The sequence below is a fragment of the Corvus kubaryi genome, unplaced genomic scaffold (genome assembly GCF_017639235.1).
Source record: "Corvus kubaryi isolate FWS band 111438036 unplaced genomic scaffold, C.kubaryi_AGA036_p1.0 37398, whole genome shotgun sequence".
In the NCBI taxonomy this organism is placed as follows: Eukaryota; Metazoa; Chordata; class Aves; order Passeriformes; family Corvidae; genus Corvus; species Corvus kubaryi.
Genome location: NW_024581137.1, coordinates 16725134 through 16746181, shown reverse-complemented (window position 1 = coordinate 16746181; position 21048 = coordinate 16725134). Strand labels below are relative to the sequence as shown.

The following is a 21048-nucleotide window of genomic DNA, read 5'->3' as shown; positions in this document are numbered from 1 at the left end:
TCAGTGGGTGCTGAGGCTGCTCTGTGAGGTCCGTATAGAGCTGCAGAAAAGGCTATTTAGTCTCCTGTATCCAGCTCAAGAAGCGGCCCTTAAATGCAGCAAATGGGCATTTAGTTTATGGAGGGTGAGGCCAGCACAGCACTGGAGCAGGCTGCTGGGGCGGCCCAGGGATCACCAGCTTTGGGGGGGGTTGAGATCAGGCTGCACAGGAGCAGTGACACAGCGTGTTTGCCTGCACGCGTGTGAGGGTGTGTGCTCAGCAGGTTGGAGCCAATCTGGCCCCTGCCTTCCAACCCCCAGCCCCATTTTCTGCCAGCTGAAGGGCTGTGCACAGCCAGGGAGATGTTAAACATGGATCATGGCACTCGGATCACTGCGGAATGAAGGACACAGTCTTAAGCTGTGCCAAGGGAAATATTGGTTGGATATCAGGAAAAAGTTTTTCATGGAAAGAGTGGTGAAGTACTGGAATTGTCTGCACAGGGAGGCGGTGGAATCACCATCCCTGGATGTGTTTAAAAAAAGATTGGATGTGGCACTCAGTGCCATGGTTTAGTTGAGGTGTTAGGACATGGGCTGGACTCGATGATCTTAGAGGTCTCTTCCAACCTGGTGATTCTGTGATTCTGTGATCCTGTGAAGGAGTTCCCTCCTGATGGAGCTCTGTGGAGGTACATGCCCATGCTCCCAAATGCTGTTCTCAGAGCACATTCCCATGGTGCCAAGGGTGAGCAGGAGGGTGCTGCAGGGATTTCCCCCGTCAAGGAGCCCTTGTTTCTCCAGTGCTTTTTCCTTTGCTTAGCTGCTGCTGCCACTGCCTTCTTAAAGACAAAGCCATCCTGCAGCCGGTTTGGACAATCTTTTTTTGTGACCACACCTCAACACAGTCCATGATGATGTGCAGTAAAATTTGGTAAAACAGCATCCCTGCTCAGATGAAATCTTGTTTGTCAAGCATGGCCCCACATGAATATTTGTAACTATGAAGTAGTTATAACCACAAAAGTAAGTTTATCATAGGAAATATGACACGTTGATAGCTGGAACAAACCAAACCCAATACGACGTGGTAAAGGCTGACACAAGCAGTCCACAGGATTCCTCTGAACAGCCATGACCGCCATGCAGAGCCTGTGCTGGTTACATAGGCAAGCCCATGGAAAAATGGACTAATTAGAGAAGATTAATGATCAGTCTCAGCAAGATCTTGGCTTTTGCTTCTCTCATTTATCCATACGTGGCTCTTTGTTAAATCACGAGGGATTTTTATTCACATGTATTACTGCTTACAGATGTTCCCACACGTGCTTAGCCAGCAAACTCATGTTACAACTAAAGAAACGCAAAAAAAGCCCCACTACTTTATGCAATGTTAAGGCTGAGCAGATGCAACCAGAGGCAAGGCAAAGCTGTTGGTCCAGCACAGCAAAGTCCACAGCTTTGGCCACTGTGCAGACACCACACCTGTCTCTTGATTCTTGCTGAGAACTTGGCTTACATGGGATGAAAACCTCACTTTTAATGAAATGTCTCCCTTTAATGAGAAAAAACGACTCTGACTGATGCTGCACATCCTAACTAATGCTCTTGTTACCTCACAGTTTTTCACAGCATATTTTTTGGATTTAATCATGTTACATTTCGTATCCTGTACTCTTACACAGCCATGCCTGGGTATGGTTTTTCATAGGACCCAGGATGAGTTATTTTGTTCTCTTCCAAGCTTACGAGCTAAGCTCACCTCCCTGTAATAAATCCCCACAATTCAGGCTTTACTGGGGCTTCCATGACCCATCCATCCCATGGTGCAGCAAATGGGATGATAACTCACAGGGTGGAGAGAGTGCTGGGGGAAAGGCTCTCCCTGGCTAATTGGAGGGCAGGACTCCAGGAACAAGCTGATGGCACTTTGGATGCTGCTGTGCCTGTGATGCTGAGTGCTGATGCTTCCTGAGAGCACTCATGCCTGCTTGTTGATTCATGTCACCCACATCTCGCTTCACCCTCTCTCCAGCAAGAGAGAAAAGAAGGAAAAAAGGTAATTGATTGTGCTTATCAGCATGGGTGTTAAAGCATCCCCTTGCACACTCTCAAATTGATGTAGTGCTGAGAAGGATGGAGCAGGGAAGGTACCCATACCCAGCTTTTCCTCGCCCACTGCATGGGTGGCCGTGTTCTCCAAAGCTATTGCAATGGGACAGCTGCACCATGGTGCAGCTGGGCACCCATGCCAGTCTCACTGACACTTTCCAAAGGCACAAGTGAATCTGAGTGCCTGAAGCATGGAAGCTCTGCCTGTAACACTGGAGAAATGGAGAAATGGAGGGCTGCTCCCAGAGGCCCCTTTAAAAAGCCTTCTGGTGGCAAACCATAAACCCACAGGCCAGGAACTGACTGCTCCGGGCATGCAAACACTGGCTGCATGCATCAGGTGGGAAACACTGCAGGGAATGATAGAGCCCATCCCGGCATCTTTTTTTCCTCCTGTTCATTTTGATTTTGAACTATCTCTCAGCTCTGGCTTGAGGACCTGCCTAGCTGGGATGCTGCTGTGCTTTATCACAGCAGGCTGCTGGGCAAGAGCCTGAGGGGTGACAGGAGCCGGATGGGCTCTGCCAGAGGTGCCAGCATGCTCAGAAAGCATTTTGCACTCGACTGCCTTCTGCTAAAATAGCCTGGCATTTTTGTTAAAACATTTTTCTGCAATCCTGGGGAAGAGTTACGTGCAATTATGCCCAAGAGAGCAGCCAGGAGTGCTTTTCAGAAGTGGGGTAGTTTTGCCTTTCATCCCCTGACAGCAAAGGGAAAGAGTGAATGAGAGATTTAAGTCTTCAAATCCAACATTGAGAGCATGCCTTGGCAGCAGCCCAGGCCTACCAGGGTACATGCATGGATCATGGCACATGGCTCTCACCAGGGATGGTACCATGGGCTACATGAGGGCAGCTGCTGCCCAGTGCTGCTGAGCTCCAGGGTCCTGCCTAGTCCAGCTTCAGGCTTCAGTCTCCCCCTGCAGAAGAGGAGATGTGTGCCTAGGAGTAAGGCAGAGCTCAGCTCTAGTGTCTTGTCTTTGCTTAATCCACTTAGAAAGCTCCCCTCTGCTTTCCCCCTGCCTCTCTGCCTGGGATGTTTTGGAAATAGTGAAGGCATCATGAAAAAGCCCAGTACAAACCTGGAAAGGCTGCCAGTGACTTCTTCCACTGCTTCTTTAACTCTTCCCAGGGTCCCTGCCAGCTGTTCAACTGTCCAAGCCTCCAGCTTTCACAGTTGCTGTGTGTTTGTGTGTGTGTGAGTGAAGGCACTCAAAAAACCTCATGGATGTGCCCTTCCTTTGAAAATCCATGCTGATGGCTGTTGCCTTTCTCAAGCAGTTGTGGGTTGTCTTAGGAGACATCTCCTCCCCATCTTTCCTACTCCCTGTGATTCCATCTGCTTCTCCAGAGCATCCTACAAGGTGGGGGGGGAAACACCTTGCAGAGAGCCAAGCACCAGCACGGAGCCTCACAACATCCATGCCGAGGGCATGAGGTCCATCCATGGCCGCTGGGATGTGCAAGGCAGGGACTCTGAGCCAGCCGGCGGTCGGTTCAGCGCGGCGAGTCCTCAAACAGCGTCAGGTTGTGCTCCCGGATGTGGCGGAGCAGGACGCGTGCCCGCCTGTCAATGGTGCGGAGCAGGGGTCTCAGCCCCCCGGCGCCGCCCTGACTCTCCCAGAGCTCCCGGTCCAGGCGCAGCGACTCCAGCAGAAGGCTCTGCAGTCTGCCCGACCGCAGCGTGGCCACCGCCGCCGCTGGGAAGCTGCAGTGGAGGAGCAGAAGAGACAGGGAGGGAAGGGGTTATCCGGGGAAGGCTGAGCAGAGAGGAAAGGAGCAGAGGGGCACTCAAGCAAAGATGCTTCAAGGGGAAATGCGCATCTACCCAGAGGAACGCAGGATGAGGAGCCTCCTGATTAAAACTCTGCCCATGGTGAGCACACAGGATAGCTCCATCAGACACGGATCCAAACAAATTCCAAATCAAGAGGCCTCTAGCATGCCAAAATGCCTCATGGGCAATGGCGCAAGAAATGCTGAAATACCTGATTATTCATTATTTTTGTGCAGCTGCCAATTAAAGAGGGGAAATAGGCTTTGGAGCCTGCCATCAGCCATCCAGAGCAGGATAAAGAGTTAGTCTCAGGGCAGGGGCACATGGGATGCTTTTGTGGGCCTACGCCCCCACCCTGTTCTGGGTGGGAGGTGGCTCTGATTCACAGGGGTGGCCCACCAGGGCAGCCAGGAGTGGCAAGAAGGTGAGAACACACAGGGCTGCTGGACATCCCGTGTGTGCCAGCTCAGCCCTCGCCCAGCACTACACATTGCTACCTGTCTATGCCTTGCAGGAGCCTGAAGTTGAGCTTCTCCTCGGGGTGCTGTGGCCTCCCCGCGTTGTCGATGAACACCAGGCGGGACGGCGCGCTCCTCCGGATCTGCCAGCAGGATGGGAAGGAGAAGTTCACTTACTGCAGAGACCCACCAATGTGGGGGTTTAGGCTGCTTCTTAATGCAGTGAGAAAGCCTGAGAGCATCTGGGGGAAAGCAGATGCCCAAGTCTAGGTCTCTCCATGCCCAGGTACACCTCCCACGAGGGACCCAGCATCACCATGGGACCTACATTCCCTTTGCTACCACCTCAGCCCTGCAAGTGCCTCCCAGGCACTTTCATGTTAGCCACAGAGCAGCCCTTGGACAGCAGGGAGGCATACCAGGATGTGGACCAGGACCAGCTCTGCTGGATTCCGGCACTTCTCATGGAGCATCTCCTCCACACAGGGCTCAGAGGGATCTGGCTGAAACCCACAGCAGTAGCGGTCCAGGCGGTCATGAACCTGCAGGAGACATTTGGGAACCTTAGCAGGGAGATGTGCCTGGGATGGGGAGGTCCTGTTCTTGTACAGAGGAAAATAAAACATTTCTAGGGATCCTCAGCAGATGTGCAATGGAAAAGCTGCATACGCTGGTGAGTGAGAGGAATGGGAGCACACATGCAAAACCCCTTTGGCATGAAGAAGGTGATGACAAAGGTGATGGTGACAGGCTTTTCGGATGCAGTTCAGATACCTGGTACCTCCACATTCTGTATCTGCACAGAGTGAAGGGGTTGTGTTTCCAGCTGAAATGAAGGGAAGACGTACATGATGATGAATGAATTAACAAAACCAGCAAAAGCACCCAAGGAAACCTAGAGTCTGAAACCTCAAAAAGAATTTATTTTTCCAAGTCTTGGTGCTTTGGATGATGGTTTCATCTGGTTCCTGCCACACATGCAACCTTTCATCCATCCCTATGGTAACCTGAGAAGCTCTCAATGGAAAGATGAATGGAAAAGTATCAGCAAGGGAAAAAGTGGCCTGTGCATACACAGAGCATGCCTGACATTTAAGTTGGGCCACAGTGACTTGTTTTAGCTACATTTGCATTTAATCATTTGCAGGTGCTGCTAAGGCTCCATGTTGTCCAGGCTGTCAAACCTCCTGCTTCCCAGCCCAGTTCCCTGCAGAAACCCTGATGGTGCTTGGCAACTTCCAGTGTTTCAACCACAACCTTGGAGGAATGAAGGGCTTATAAAAGACATAAATCTCTGTCAGACCCGGCCTCAGTGTTTATGGAACTTCCTCAGCTTTGTCAGAAGGAGCTGGTACATCCTCTGGGGTGGTTTGTGGGGCAGACAGGACCTTGTTGGCTGTCAACAGACCTCCCCATGGCTGCGTGTTGACATGACCCTGTAGGGGAGCTGCCTCACCTCCTCCCGCTCTCGAGGCCTGTTTACAAAAAACCCTCCGAGATATATATATAGATATATGCTCCTTTAAATATATATAAAATATATATTAAATATAAATATATATTAAATATAAAATATAAAATATAAAATAGAAAATAAATCTATTTTGTGGTTGCAGCATGAAAATGTCCGACTTGCTGAATTGCTCAGTGTTGCTGGTGCCAGACCAGGAGGCAGGGCTCAGGGTGCAGAGAGGCTCCTGGAGCCACTGGGAGGGCTGGAGCAGATCTCAGGTGAGCCAGAAGGGATCTACAGGTGACAATAAGACAGAAGCCAAGTGACCCACAGTGGCTGTCTATTGCCTTCACCCTGGTAATTAGCACAACTTAACAATTACAGGATGTACTTTGACAGAGAGTTCAGTCTGAACCCAAACACTGACCAAGCACTGGAGAAGATGCTGCAGGAAACATGAATTGTGATCTCCATGGCCATTCCATTCATAACCCTTTGAGAAGAAGGATTAGTCCCACACTGGAGCCTCTTAAACCTCTCTGTTTTCAGAAGTTTAATGAAGCACTCAGGTCAGTATTTCTCCATTGGGAGACACTCCAGTTAAAAAGGGCTTGAGCATCTTGTCACAAAACACATGGAAACAGAAGAAAATATCACATTTCGTCCACACATCTCCTTGATCTGCCTACTGGAAAGCTCAGCACGCCAGTTTCTCTCACCTGCTATGTAATTTTGCAGGCTGCACAGAAGGTGAAGACAACCTGAGATAACTTACAGGGACATTAAATAGGCTCAGCTCTCCACTCACCCACCCACAAGCACCTGTGAAACCAAGGGGGATTGGTGCTGGACCCACAGAGGTGTGAGGTGGAGGCAGATCTGGTGTTCAAGTAAAGCCCCAGGAGAGGCATCAGATGGCTGTGGAAATGCTGAGAGTGCTCTGACATGCTGACAAGCTCTCCCTCTGCCAGCCCTTGCCTGATTTTTTTTTGGTATTAATTTCTTCTTTCCAGAGCTTAAACAGCTCTAATTCATGGGAATTTTGGTATTATTGTGAGAACACAAATACATGAGCCACACCTTGTCCCACCCAAGCTCAAACCCTGTGAGAAGCTCATCTTCAGCCACTCTTATGCCCACCCTGGGGCAGCCCCTTGTTTCTGACAGGTTTTTCTAGTTATGATACAACCCCGGATGCCATCCCCTGGGGAAAGATTCCTTGCTCTCCCCCTGGCTGGGAAGAGGGTGTCCCAGGACAGGGATGTGGCTGCAGAGTTGATTTGCTTTTGACCCTCTTCAAAGAGCAGGACAAAGCCATCAGCAGTAGCCTCTTTTCTACCAGGCTCAGCATTTTGCTCCCAGTAAAACTTTGTGCATAGTGAGGGGTTCCCTTACAGCAAACACCAAGAGAAATCAACACAGAAGAAGCCCAATTTTAAGAGCAATTGGAGAAAGCTACCAAGATTTCAATGCCAATGTACAACAGCACTCAGATCTCACAACTTCTCCCTCCCCAGCAGGGGTGTGAGATGCTAAAGCCATTTCTGAAAGATGCTACTCCACTTCTGTAATATCCCACAGACTCTTTACCTTTATGTGACTTTTATGCATGGGAGGATTCCATTAGAATTATTGAGGAGAACCTGTGGATTGCCCTTGGATTTATCATTGCATTGTTTCAGCCCATGAAGAAGAACTCTCCTTAGAGCTAGATACTTTCTCCTGCAGTCTTGGCCATTCCACTGCACTCAGCGGCATTTTGGCCTGGGGAAGGGAAGGGGATTGGTTAATCTTCTCATTTCTCTGGTTGTTTCAGCTAAAATATTTCCAAGCCCAGCCAGAACTGCTCCACCTCTGCCAGCCATAGTTGAGTTTATAAAGATTAATGGTCAGGCTTCACAAAAAGAAAAAAAACAAACCATAAACAAAGAGAAAGAATAAGGAGAACACATTTTATTAGTTTGGGTTTTTTTCTTTCGTCCTTTCATTCTTTTATATTAATACTAGCCCTTTCAGGCAGTTTTCTCTTGTCTGATAAGCAGCCCCCAGGTACCTAAACAGGCTTTCTTTTTCTGCACAGAAATCACTTCTGCCCTCCAAGACTTGATAACTCTCTGGGATACTGTTGTAATCCCTCGTAGCAGCAGGGTATGATTTTCCAGACAGAAGATTAAGTACTATTACTGCCAAGGAGGAGGAAGGCAGTGCTGTCCAAAGGGGCAGGGCTCCTTATTCCCAGTGCCAGCAGCACATCCCTGAGGTTGGATGTGATGGGGCTGATGTTAGACATGCTGCTTGTCACTAGGGATGCCCTAGGGATGTCTCTAGGGATGTCCCAAGCCTCTCCAGCATCTGCACAAAATGAACAGCAGAAAGCTCGCCCACGTGAGGACAGACTCACCGCATCTGAAACCTGCCTGTGTTTCCCCTGCAAGTCCCAAACATGGACCATACTCAGGCCAAAGTGCTTCTGCACAAAGTTCTGCTGCTCCCCATTAGCTGACAAGTGAAAATAGATCCCAAAAAACCACAGCCTGTGACCCCACAGAGCAGAAGGAGACCACAGTCAGACAACAGAGGTGCAGGCGCAGGGGAACCTGGGTGGCACAGCTGATGGGACAGGTGGCCTCAATCACCACAGCCCTACCTGGAGAAGAAAGTCAAAGAGGGCCAGGCGGCTCCACTCGCTGTGTGGGATGCTGGAGCAGGGAGCGTCCCCGGCCACCAGTGTCGGTCTGTGGGGCTGCAGCATCTCCTGGTACTGCAGCCATCCCAGGGCGCAGGAGTTCTGGTCATTGTTGGCATCCTCCAGGTGCTGGAGGTCAGGAGCCCACCAGATGATGGGGCGCGGGGCGCCGTCGGTGTAGCTGTAGGGCAGGAGGCGGCTGGTGAAGCGCCGGGCCACGGCGGGCAGGCTGCGGTTCAGGCCCAGCACCCGGTCCAGGTGGAAGGCCAGCACCTCATACAGGTCCCCAGGGCGCTTGATGAGCCCACAGCGCCCATCCTGGCAGTCTCCTTCTGGGCTGGCTGGAGTGACATCTCCCTTGGCATCTCCCTTGGCATCCCCCATGGCACGCAGCCCCACCCGCATGATTTGCCCGTGGGCAGGGACGCGGGTTTTGGAGACCACGTGCCCACTGGACAGCAGCCGCATCTTCTGGAGGTCGTCAGCAGAGAGCCATGGAGGAGTGTCCCTCTCCACCCCCCGCTGCCTCCTGCTCCGGCCAGGGGCCTGCTCCTGCTGCAGGTGAGTGAGGGGCATGGGGAGCCTTTTTCTGTGGGCTTGTCCTCCAGAGAGGGGGGCAGCCGCCTCCCTTGGGGGCCCTGGAGGGGACGAGGCTGGCAGCGGGAGCGGGGAGCAGGCCGGTGGTTGGGGCAGGTGGATGAGAGCCAGCAGGGCCAGGGCCAACAGCACCCCGACAGCCGCTGGGGCGGGGGGCTTCATCCCCATCCGTCGCCATGGTCGCTGGGCCTGCGGGGACAGAAAGGTGGAACGATGCTGGAGTGTTGCTGCAGGCAGGGTCCCCAACAGGGTTTGCATTTGCTTTAGAGAAGCAGCCCCTCTGCTTGTGTGATCCCTGAGAGAGGTATTCCACAAGCACTCGCTGCCTCCACAGCACTGTAGCGGGAGGGTTATGGCTGGTGCCGTGATTTGTGCCAGCAATAAGCTGGAGTCCCTTCAGAAGCAAATCAGAGCAAGAGCCCTGTGGGGAATGCCCGCACAGAGGTTGCCATGTCTGCAGTGCTGAGATACGGGATCATCCTATGGAAAATGAATTTTTCATGGTCAAATATTCTGCTTTAAAGACTCAAGAAATTTAAAAACAAAAACAAACAAGAAACCCCCAAAACAACAACAAAAAAAACCCCAGAGCAAATTCCTGTCTAGATGTGAACACTTTCCAGTTCCTAAGACCTTACTCTGGGCATCCTCACTGGTTCCTATCCTGGTTGCACACTGAACCCATAGCTTGGATATCTCAATATGTGCCGAGACAAGGCCTCTGGAGCTCTGCCCATCGCTGTGTCTGGCAAAAGCAAGGCAGCTCCAAGTGTCAGTCAGGACCTGTGACTGTCTGTGTTTTAAAAAAGGATGCAAACTCCTGCAGGGCTGGAATATCTCCCCTATGAAGACAGGCTGAGAGAGTTGGGTTTGTTCAGCCTGGAGAAGACAAGGCTCTAGGGAGAACTTACAACACCTTCCTGGCAACTATAGGGGCCCACAAGAGAGCTGGAGATGGATTTTTCACAAGGGCATGGAGTGACAGGACAAGGAGTAATGACTTTAAACTGAAAGAGAGTAGGTGTAAATTAGATATTAGGAAAAAATCCTCAACTGTGAGAGTGTTGAGGCATTGAAACAGGTTGCTCAGATAAGTTGGGGAGGTCCCATCCTTGCAGTGTTCAAGGCCAGGTTGAATGAAACTCAGAGCAACCTGGTCTAGTGGAAAGTGTTCTTGCCCGTGACAGGTGGGTTCAAATTAGATATCTATAAGGTTCCCTCCAACCCAAACCATGTTACAGGTCTATGATATCATCTGTGCTATATGCGAAACCTAAAGTATTCTGATTCCCAGCACTAGGGAGCTGCCTTTAAACATGTACTACCAGCTTTTGCTGTCTATACCTTTATACACACAGCTTTTTTTCACTCCTTTTAGTTACATTTTCTACTGTGACATGACTTCAATAAATATATGGGCTGGAAAGGCAGCTACAAGTAAACACTGTGCAAGCCTCCCTGCATTGCTAAATTCGTATTTCCCCTTCGGCCTTAAGCAACCCCATGCATATGGCGCTGGGGCTGCCCTAAGCACAGGACATTCCCATTTAGGCTGAGCTGGAGGGAAGTGGTGGGGCAGCACTGTGAGATTCTTCAAGCCAATCCACTCCCTGGAGCATGCTGCACCCATGCCTCATTCACCCAGGTTTGGGCAGCTTCACACACTTCAGAAGGCCAGAGCCACAAAAAGCACCTTGATGCCTTTTCTCTGCTTTCAACAGGTATTTCCAAGCGGCCCAAACCCACACTGGAAGTCAAGGCAATGGTCAAGTGGATACATTTTTTTGCAATTATTTATTTTGGAAGCACAAGTATATCCATGGCAGACACAGTGGGACAATGTATTGCCAAAGAAGGGATAAGAGACTGTTTATAAGAGGAAAAGCTTGAAAAAAAGAGCTAAAAAGCTGGGGAGGTGAGAGCCAGCAGCCAGAATGACTTCCAGAAAGCAGCTGAGCAAGCAGAAGCATTTCCAGCCATGGGGCTTTTAGGACCACAGGCTCCCACTGACCGCAGGGACCCACCACCAGCCCAACTCCTGCCCCAAGAGCAGCTGCCACAGGCAACCCCAGAGCATGAGCTTATGAGTTGACACAGCACTATCCTAAAATCCACCAGGGTTCATGCCCTCACCTTGGGGAGACTGCTTCAGACAGCCCCCTGGTGAGGAGCCACATCCCTTGCAAAGACACTGCATAAGCTGAGATGGGTAAGAGGAGCCACCGCCTCACTGGCCTCAGCCACAGGGGTGTTCCTTCCACGCCTCTCTTTCAAGGACTGAGCAGATTTAATGCAGTTTATAAGAGCTATTGATGGTGCACTTGGAGTGATTCAGCTTTATAGCTCTCACTTAATTGCTTCTCTCCCAGAAATACAATGTAGTGCAGCAAAATATATCTGCTGGGCTGAATCCTTTGTTCAGACAGGGCTTACACCAGCCTCTGCCAGGAACCAGGGGCTGTCTGGTACAGGGCTTTGGGACCTGCTGGGGGACCCCTGCTTTATCTCTTCCCAGACTGGAAAGGACCTAGTCCAGGGTAAGACTGTCCAGAGAGGGCTGTCCTGTCCTAGATCATCAGCAGGGTTATTCAAGGCTTGGCATTAACTGTCCCAGGCATCAAACTACATGGCTAAATCATTGCCTTAGGTGCCTTTCTGGGAAGGGCATGAGCATGAGCACCCTCAAGTACCCTGAGGGGCAGCAGGACTTCTGTCAAGCAGCTGGTTGTGATGCCTCTCCAGCTCTCTCCCACTTGGATGGGATAATGATTTGCTGTGGAACCACAGCCGACACCAACTGACACAGGCAAACACCCAAGCTCAGCTACTCGAAACCTTCATGCCCCAGATTTCAAGCAAATTCTGTAGAGTGCAGACACACATTCTTTCCCAAACACCTGCAATTCCCATCTGGCCTCCTGAGCAAGAGTTTAGGGGAGGTGCAAAGTCTAAATCCTAGTTTAACCATAGTAAAATAGCTCTGTGGCATATAAAGAGCTGATCCTGGTATCCTGATACCCATACTCCTTTCAAATCATCACTGTAAATGCCTCACAATCTGTTCCTCTGGCCTCAAAGTATGCTGAATTAACAGAAGTGATATCTATGGAATTAATCCCAAAGGGTAGGGTTAACTGTAAATCTCAGTGTTCCCATCTGCATCCAGCCAAGTCTCTTCCCAATCCATGCTTTCTTGGGCATGTTTTCCCAGCACGTCCCCTGTCCCACCCCTCTGGAGAGACACAGCCCATCCCACTCTCACCAAAAACCCCTGTAACCCTTTTCTTCAGCACAGAGGATTTTCAGGGTGACTGGTTTTGTTATCCAGCTGATAATAATCCTCTGGCTGCTTATACCATCCCTGGATATCTAAAAAGCCTGGCTGCCAAAACTTCCAGTATCCTGGGGGGAAAATGCATGTGGGAGCCACATGGAGAACCTTCAAAACACTGCAGGAAAAATCCTTTTTAACCCACAGCCGGAGACCAGAGTATGCCAAAGGGATGGCAATGATTGACGGGCTTTTAATGTCGAGTCCATTTACAGTCCAAGTGGTTAAGGAATCATTATTGTCCAAACCCACTTTGTCTTCCTTGTCAGTAAGCTCGGGTTTGGGCACCACAAGTTAGAGCCTCACTGCTTTCCCATCCTCAACTTGAAACCCCGGGCTGCAAAGTTGGGCGAGGGCCAGTGCAGGCTCCTTTCCCCAGCACCGTTCAAGGTTTCCCTGCCACATCAACAACAAAAAGAAACAAAAAAGGTGCAAGTACAGTCTCTGTGTTATTTCTGGCGCTTGATACTGCAAATTTAATAATAACCTAGGTGATAAAACATTGCAGAAATAATACTGTATTTACAAGCCCTGGGTAAATACTTTTCCAAAGAGTCTTTCTCTGAGCCCTGCTGTAAAAAATTGCTGCAGTTTAAGCTATGGCTTCGATTCAGCCCGAAATGCAAACCATACGTACAGCTCTGCTTTGCCAGGCTGACATACTGACAGTACAGCATGTCTTTGCCAGAAATTAGGTCCTTTTCCCAGCAGGCAAAACCCATAAAAAGGCTTAAGAGAGGTACTACTTGTTCCAGGATGCCAATAAGTAAATAATATATACTCTCACTCATCAGAGGGACACACAGCACAGCCCAGGCTCAGAAGGCACAGTAGAGAGCTGTGCAGCTTTGACGCTAGGAGATAAAACTTTCTAAGTGTAGCTGGGGGTGAGGTGGGGGAGGATTATCCTTGACATTGTATTCCCAGGATGCTTGAACCTTGGCAGGATTTGAAGCAGAGAAGCCTGTTTTCAATTTCTTTTCAAAGTGCATCAAATTGGCTTTGTCGAGTTTGAAAAAGAAGAAAAACAAACCCCAAACTTCATTATCCAAGAATGTAAGAAACAGCCCTGAGACCAGAAAGATGCCACGGAAATACGTGGCTCTTGAAAACTGGATTGATTCCTGCTTTTCTCTGGCATTCAAAAGAGTGCTCCTGCCCCTGCGCCGGCACTGCAAGACCCCTCCAGCAGTAAATCCCACTGTCCCAAAGAGGTGCCCAAGGAAGCCAGGATGGCTCAGCCATGGCCATGTCACTCTTGGCCACCTGCCTGCTGTAGACTCCCAAGCTCAGACGACTTTGCCAAAAGCAACCTTGCTGACGAGCAGGTTAAAGGCAGGCCTGTGCATTTATCTGGGTGCACACTGAGCGGGGTGCGCTCTGCACGGTGGGTGCAACACACAGGGCTGTGCTCACCCTCCCAGCTCCGTGCTCGCTGCCCGCCCAATGAACCGCAAAACAGCCTGGGCAGCAGGAGGTGCAGCCTGCCGTGACCAGTTTTAACAAAGACTGCTTGAAAAACCAGTGGGAAACCTCCTCTGCCTGCCCCCCACCTCTGGGAACGTCTCCAGAGCCTTGCACCCACACATGGTGCTTGCAGCAGCTCCCAGTGCAATGGGAGAGCAGGCACGTCAATCAGATCTGGGAGTGGATCAGCCTCTTCTTTTTCATATTGTGCAGGGGGTTTTCTTGGTTTGTTAAGGGCATGGCATATGGGCAGGAGACCCAAAACCGTGGTGAGGACATGGAAGGAGACAAAACCTCTCCATCCCTGGAGTGACTCTGGGCAAGTCTGAGCAGAAGCAAATCCTTGGCAGCGTCCATCGCCCATCATTCAAGTGCCTAAGTGCCTTCCTATATTATCCTGCTATGGGAAGATAGATGGCTCACGGAGGGGGAATTTACTATAGACAGCTATTAAATGATAATTGCCAGTCCCAAAGGTCCCTCTGGCTTAGTCAGAGTGGCTCCCCAGGAGGGTAGGCCTGCTGTGCACCCCCAGCACATGGGGACAGCTCCACCAACACTCACCTGCACCCACATCGCCACGGGGCTTGAAGAATAAACAGCTCTTCATCTCGCCTCATGATCCATCAAAGTGGCTGCAATTCCTAGCAGACCCACACCAACTTTGTGTCTGGGGTTTTTTCCTTCAGAATTGCAGGATTTTTCCTTAAAAATGCCCTTCCAGAGGGGAGAACCATGACCCCACTGCATTTTGGCACTCTGTGGACACCCTGAAGACCATCCTGCTTGGCTCCAGGATGGGGATGTGGCAGGTAGGTTATGCCTGTCTGCTCAAGGTGCTCCTCTGGCCCCACTTCCACATGTTACCCCTCACAAGTGGCTTGGGAAGCTGAAGCCAGGCACTGGGAAGGGGGACTGCTCCCATAAAGCCTGTGAAATGGAGTCACAGCAAACACTGGGTCAGCTGAAGCTGGGGAGATGGAAATGTGACACATCACCACATGGTACTGGGTCCTTCCCTGCAGAGTCAGCAAAGTCCTCGGAGCTGGCACACAAACCTTCCCAGCAACATGTCCAAAACCAAACCAGAAAATGACCAAGTTAAATTGCCTGGGATGAAACCTTACAACATGCTGCACTTTGCTAAATTTTGGACAGTCTGCAAAATCTCTGGGTAATTTATAGCCTAAGTGGGAGACAAGCGCGCTTTGCACTAGCAGAGGGCAGCACTCTGGCAGCAGCACAAAGGGATGAACTGTGTTTGCACCGTTCAGTCTGAGCACTGACTTCAAAGGGGTGGTGCCAACATACCCCCTTTAACTTCTCAAATCATGTTGCCTTCACAGTTCTTCCCAGTTATCACTGATAGCCTTGGGGCAGCAAATTATAAAAACCTGGAAACCTTCAAGCTCCACAGCCTCCCTCTAGTAATAACCTGACATGTCTTTGGCTCCAGGCCCTGCATCAGCCCCTTGAAATTTTTGCTTCCCAGGGATGAAATGTCCTGTTTCTTGCTCTAAACTTCCCACCCAGACTGACTATTTCTGGTTTTTGGGAGGCCCCTTGCACTGGAGGTTCTTTGCTGCACAGCCATAGGCTGAGCACAGCCCCTTCTCGTACATCCATCGTCTGGAGGACCATTTTGAACAAAATCTTCAGCCATAGCTGTAAGGTGCTCTGTTTAACAGTGCTATTCCCATTGCACTGACTGCTCCCAGTTGAATTAAGGGCCAAAGAAGTACAGCAGAAATATGGACTTATAAACTCCTTGCCCTCTCCAGGCATAGCTTACAAGAGTGGCAAGACTCCCAGCATCCCAAAAGTCCTGTTCAACATCTCTGAAGATGGAAGACCTGGAGCAGGAGACAGAGGACACACCTTGAAGGAAACAGATGGCCAGCACCTGGCTGGAGGACTCCACAACATTGGGTGTAGCTGGTGCAGTCAAGGTCAGGGCTGCTGCGTGGGGGAACCCAGAGAGGACACACACCTTGTCCTGCACCTGGTGTGGACTAAAGCCCTGCAGGGTACCAGCAGGGACTTGCTTTTCCTGTGATGACACCGTCCTTACCCCAAAATCATGTGATTTTCCCTGAGCAAAGGGAAAGATTCATAATTCTCCTCACTCCCACTGTGTAAATCTCAGCTTGCAGACAGTTAATACTCAGCTCTATGAGGAATGGACAGAGAGTTTTTCATCCTGGTGCTATGTACAGTGCAGCTCAGGATCACTCTGGTTTAATCCCAGAAGTCAACAAAAAGCACCACAAAAATAAACAGTCTCCAGAATGCCACACTTCTTAAAGTAAGCAAACTAAAAGCTTTCACACGCCTCATCCTTCTCCTATTTAAGTTCAGAGTCAGGGCTTTTACTGCAGTGTCTTGCACTTAGCTGGATCTTCTACTTCTTGGAGACACATCTCCCCAGAGATTGATGGCAGTCTTGCAGGTTATGTCACTGAGATGCACAGGTCTGCTGCCATTTGCATGTGCAAACATCTCCATTACTTTTCACCACTAGACGTGATATCAGCCTGCACCCAAATCATCCAGATCACGGAGGACCTGAAAGAGCATCTCATGTTCACAGACAACAGTGAGGACCTGGACAGCCCTGAATGCACAACTGTCCTGCTATCCTCATGGGATAAGGGAAGTCCCCCTCATCTTCCATCCTCTCCCTCTGCTCATTCCTCTAACCCTCACACTTACATGAGAGCAGCACAACCTAGAAATTCCTGGCAGGGATGTCAAGGAGGTAGAGAAGCAGTTTTGGGCGGCTGTTGCTCCCTCACTCCACCACTGCTGTGCAGGATCCTGCCAGGTTTCCCTTTTCCCCCTCCCCTTGTCCCAGTTTCCCGGCCAGCCTGTTGCACTCAGCTCCATAAGTTTTCAGAGCAGCTTTCCCATCTGCCTGCTGAACCAGCAAGTAGGGGGCCCCTTCCCCAGCGAAACAGATGTGGCTTGCCTTTGTGCAACATCTGCGCCTCATGCCCCGCTCATTTTGAACAGTCTTGCCTTTGTTTGTGAGGGGTTGTACAGGGGATGCTTTGGAGGAGGGCTGCAGCCTGTGGCCTGTGGGCTGGACTCCTACCCTTCAAGTCCCACACATAAACTGCCTCCAACCCCCTGAGTTTCTTCTGGGGAAGAAGAATATGCTTTGTTCCCGTGGCATTCTGGGACTGACAGTCCTGCTCCTCAGCACTTTGGTCCCAGCCACAGCCCACAGCTCACACTGATGATTCCTTTGGGATTTCCAAACCCAGGGATGTAAGAGCTAGAATCTGGGAGCCATGGACCCCCTTCCTCACAACTCCCCTCACCCCGGTGGCTTCTCTTGCTGCACCTCTGGGCTGCTCACCAGCTCTGGTTTGGCAACCCCAGTGGGGCTGTGCTGCTGTGGCTCCTCCACATGTAACAGAGGCAAAGAGCCGAGGTGCTAGAAAACCATGTCCCTCTTGCAATGTGTTCTGTATTCAATATGGGGAGAAATACATTACAATAAAATCACATTTTATTTCCTCTTGCTCTTGATGAGTTTGCCAATCTTGCTCATGAGTGCCTGGAATGCTGCTAAAACCCGCACACATTCTGGCATTTGGTTCAGTTTTATTTATTTTACTGGGGATCACGTTTTTTCTATATTTTGTGGAGGGGGGATTTTGATCCACCTATTTTCAGTTTTCATTTCTAACCAGTGGACCAGCACCAGGGAACAGGAATGCTTGCTTGGTGCCCAGTGGGGGCTCACAAAACCCTCCTTGGGGTGTTGGCAAGGAGTAGCACTGGATTTCCTAGTTGGAGTTTCAGTGGAGGTTGCCCAAGTCAGACAGTTGGTTTCCCTGAGCTGACTGTCAGGTTTTCTCCCTTCTTGGAGAGCAGGAAAGTGCATTCGTAGGATTCCAAAGGGGAGGGAGAAGGAGGAGGACAGCGGGGCCTTTCAGCCCTGTGGGCTTTCTTCAAAACAGAATTGTTCATACCAGCCCTGGCCTCAGCTGCAGAAAGGTAACCCTATTTTCCTCCCATTAAGCCATTACATCTGAAAGAGAAAAAAAGAGGAAGAAAACTGCTTGCCATTTGGCTCTGAGTGCTGCCTGTGTCGCACAGACCTCGTCCTGGGAAAAGCCTGCTGGCAGCCACCCCCCAGCCCGCTTCTTCTCCTAGCAAAATCCATGGGGTGAGCAAGCAGAGCAAACATGGTACAAGCATTGGTGCAGCCAGGCTCACAGAAAAGGGGCTTTTCCTTCAGGGCAAGGCAAGTAGCTGCAGGTGGACTGGAGTTATTGAGCATTGAAAATGGAAGGGGTAATTGAGGCATTTGGAATCTATGCCAGAGAATTAATACAGTGTAATCAGCCCCTCATATTCAGACTGCCTCATACTAGGCAAACGACAGAGCAACTGGAAACTACTCGCTGGCATATTTTGAAGCCAGAAGAAAGAAGATGTTTCTGTAATGCAGTCATCCCCCAGCACTCTCTGCCGCGGCAGGTCGGGCATGTGCAGCAGCCGGATCCAACAAGAAGCTGGCTGCAAGCATGCTCTCCATACCCACAGGGGAGCTCAGAGCTGGCATCCCTCTGGCTTTCTGCAAGGGGTCACCCTCCTGGCGAGTTTGAAAGGAGTTAAAAATCATCTTGAGCATTTTGTTTGGGGTTAAGCTGCAAATGAAGCAACAAGGTGATCAGCTTAGGGCATAGCCTGGATTTATTCCTCATGACCTGATGGTCATGCCTACAGATGCCCAGAGCAAACCCAGATGATGGGCAAAATCAAAGCAGTCAATGCAGGAGCTCACAAAGGGGAAAGGACTGCAGAAGCAGACCTTCCCTTTCCAAGGCAAAATGGAAATCCTGGCAAAAAATGAATACCCCACTCTCACATGAAGGACCACATCAGGTACCTGGCTCAGGCTGTACATGCTTTGAAATGCCTCATAGCGAAGGCTTGTACAGAAAAATGTTACTGCAGACAAAAGGTTGGTGTGGGGAGAGTTGCCTTGCTTTTCCCTTTGATGGGGAGGAGTTATCTCCAGACCCAAAATGGGTGACATGAGCCCCAGTCTTGTCTATTTTTCCTGCTGCTGAAGTTCATTAATTAAGAAAACCAAAGCTGCCTATACAAACTGTAGGATGGAAAGTGTAAAGCATGACACTAGTGTCCCCCATGCACATACACTCACACACTCCAGTGAAGGCTGGCACAGCAGCATTGTCCCCAGAGAGGCTCCGAGTCATCAGCACACTCTCAAGGACATAAAAATGCTTCAGTGACACAAATGACCAGTTTCTGGCAGCAGCACCAGGCACCTCCTCAGCTCATCCATCACAGGTTTGCAATCCCTGCCCAACACAAGCTGTGCAAGGGTTGAGGTGACGAAGCAGGAACAGAGTCCCCCGCCCCAGTGCAAGCTCCCTGGCATGACAGCCCCCTGTCTCCCGGTGAGGCAGTGGTAACAGGGCGTGGGGGGACCATCCCAGCTCAGCTGATGCATGCTTGCTCAGATGGGTCTGCCAAGGGATGTTCCAAACTGGAGCACTAAAACTAGATGACATGAAACACCACCCTAAGGTTTGGAACATGCTACAGATGTGGATAAGCCTCCTAATGCTGGGGAAGCACAACATTTCTTGGGAGGGATGTGAAGTTTTCCCTTGCCAAACTGGCTGACTTTGTGGCTTTTTGATGAAAATGCTATGCTTTGTCTGGACCAAAGAGAAAGCACAGAGCAGCTCTTTGTGATCTCCATCTGCACTTCACTGCCTTCACTCCATGCTCTTCACCTGCTTGAAGCAGTGCCACCTGGACCCTTAGAAGAGGTGGGTTTTGGCTGAGGGAGTGTAATCACCCCCCTGGCTGACAGCAGTGCTTTAGCTACAGCAGCCCCAGGCACTGCCTTTATGAGCCTCCTGACAATCTGCTTTGTCCATCCCTAGTGCATTTCTCCAATCTGCTTGGTCCATCCCTAATGCTTTTAAGGACAGATGTGCTGTAGCGCTGCCCTGCCTTGCTTGCCTCACCATGCTCTGACCCTCTGAGTGGTCCCGCTCAAGCTGTCCCCAGGATGGAGACATCCAGGATACCCCGTTGTACCTCATCCCATGGGGCTGGTGTCCCTGGGCAAACCCAGCGTTGTTTCCCACTACCAGCTCAGCAAGGAAACCCCTAAATCCTACCATGTCTCGCAGCAGCAGCCGACGCACTCCTCCTCATGTGCTTCACCGCCTGTGGGTGACACTGCACACGGTCACCTCCTGAGCCGGGTGCCGGCCGCCTGTGGCACTTCCATACGACACCAGGAACCCACACAGAACACAAAAATTTAAAACATAGCAAAAAACCAAACAAAACAAACAAAAAACAAAAACCCAAAAGCAAACAAACAAAAAACCAAACCAAACCAAAAAATTATCCAGCAACTAATCAGCCCGCTTCCTCTCCCCAAGCCATTAATCACGGCCGGGGGCTGTCACCCAGGGGTGCCCCTCGGGCTGTCCGCAATCCCCGCTGCCCAGCTCCGCACTGCAGGGGCTGCTGGGTTCCTGTCACCACACGCCAGCGGGTGCCTCCGCTCCCCCTGGGCGGGAGGACACCCTGCGAACTTCAGCTGTGAGTTTTCAAACTCTGCCTCGTCCCAGACCCACCTCCCTGTGGGGAGGGGAGTGGAGAGGCTGGGAAGGGGGGAGAAGGCATTTGAAAAGTCTCTTTTTCACAATAAAAGCCCTTCTTGCCGCTTTTTTTTTCTGGTTTTTTTTTCTGTTTTTTTTTTTTTTTTAACACTAAGGGCCAGTTTGAGCCAGAAGGAGATGAAGATACATGAAGAACACGTTTCTCCCAAGCCCCTTTGTTGCCAGTGGCCCTGGTGCCAGCCAAGTAGAGGGACCACTAGAGTCCCAGGGACCACAGTGACCCCAGAGCCAGGAAAGTGAACCAGAGGTGTGCTCATGAGTGCTCAAGAAAATGCTCTTTACAGGTCTTTATTAGCTTTTTTTTTTTTTTTGCCTTTCAGTAATGGTCCAGCAAAGAGCTGTGCCACATCAGTGCCTGGAGTGGGTGCAGACCTGGGAGAAGATTTCTTATCTGCCTAAAAGGTATTAATGCATTAAAACCATTTTTAGGGTGCTCAGGCACCTGTTTTCTGGTGCCTGCAGGCAGCCAGGAGAGGGGCACAGGGAACGAGGACCCTCAC

The 21048-nt window shown here is 50.5% G+C and overlaps 1 protein-coding gene across 1 annotated transcript; it reads right to left on the bottom strand.

The window, feature by feature from the left end:
• Positions 1–1242: 1242 nt before the first annotated feature.
• On the bottom strand, positions 1243–20505 carry GASK1A (golgi associated kinase 1A). The gene is made up of 5 exons (XM_042043901.1): positions 20036–20505; positions 8426–9250; positions 4745–4867; positions 4365–4468; positions 1243–3798 (listed from the first exon to the last, which is right to left on the bottom strand). Exons 1-5 carry the CDS (start codon positions 20036–20038, stop codon positions 3588–3590), a joined length of 1266 nt encoding a protein of 421 aa, XP_041899835.1. The 5' UTR covers positions 20039–20505; the 3' UTR covers positions 1243–3587.
• Between the last annotated feature and the right edge of the window lie 543 nt (positions 20506–21048).

Excerpts from the sequence above, each read along its gene's own strand:
- GASK1A (XM_042043901.1), bottom strand. Across the intron at positions 4,469-4,744 it reads TGGTCCTGGTCCACATCCTG|ATCCGGAGGAGCGCGCCGTC; the intron begins GTATGCCTCCCT and ends TCCTGCTGGCAG. Across the intron at positions 3,799-4,364 it reads CTCCTGCAAGGCATAGACAG|CTTCCCAGCGGCGGCGGTGG; the intron begins GTAGCAATGTGT and ends CCTCCACTGCAG.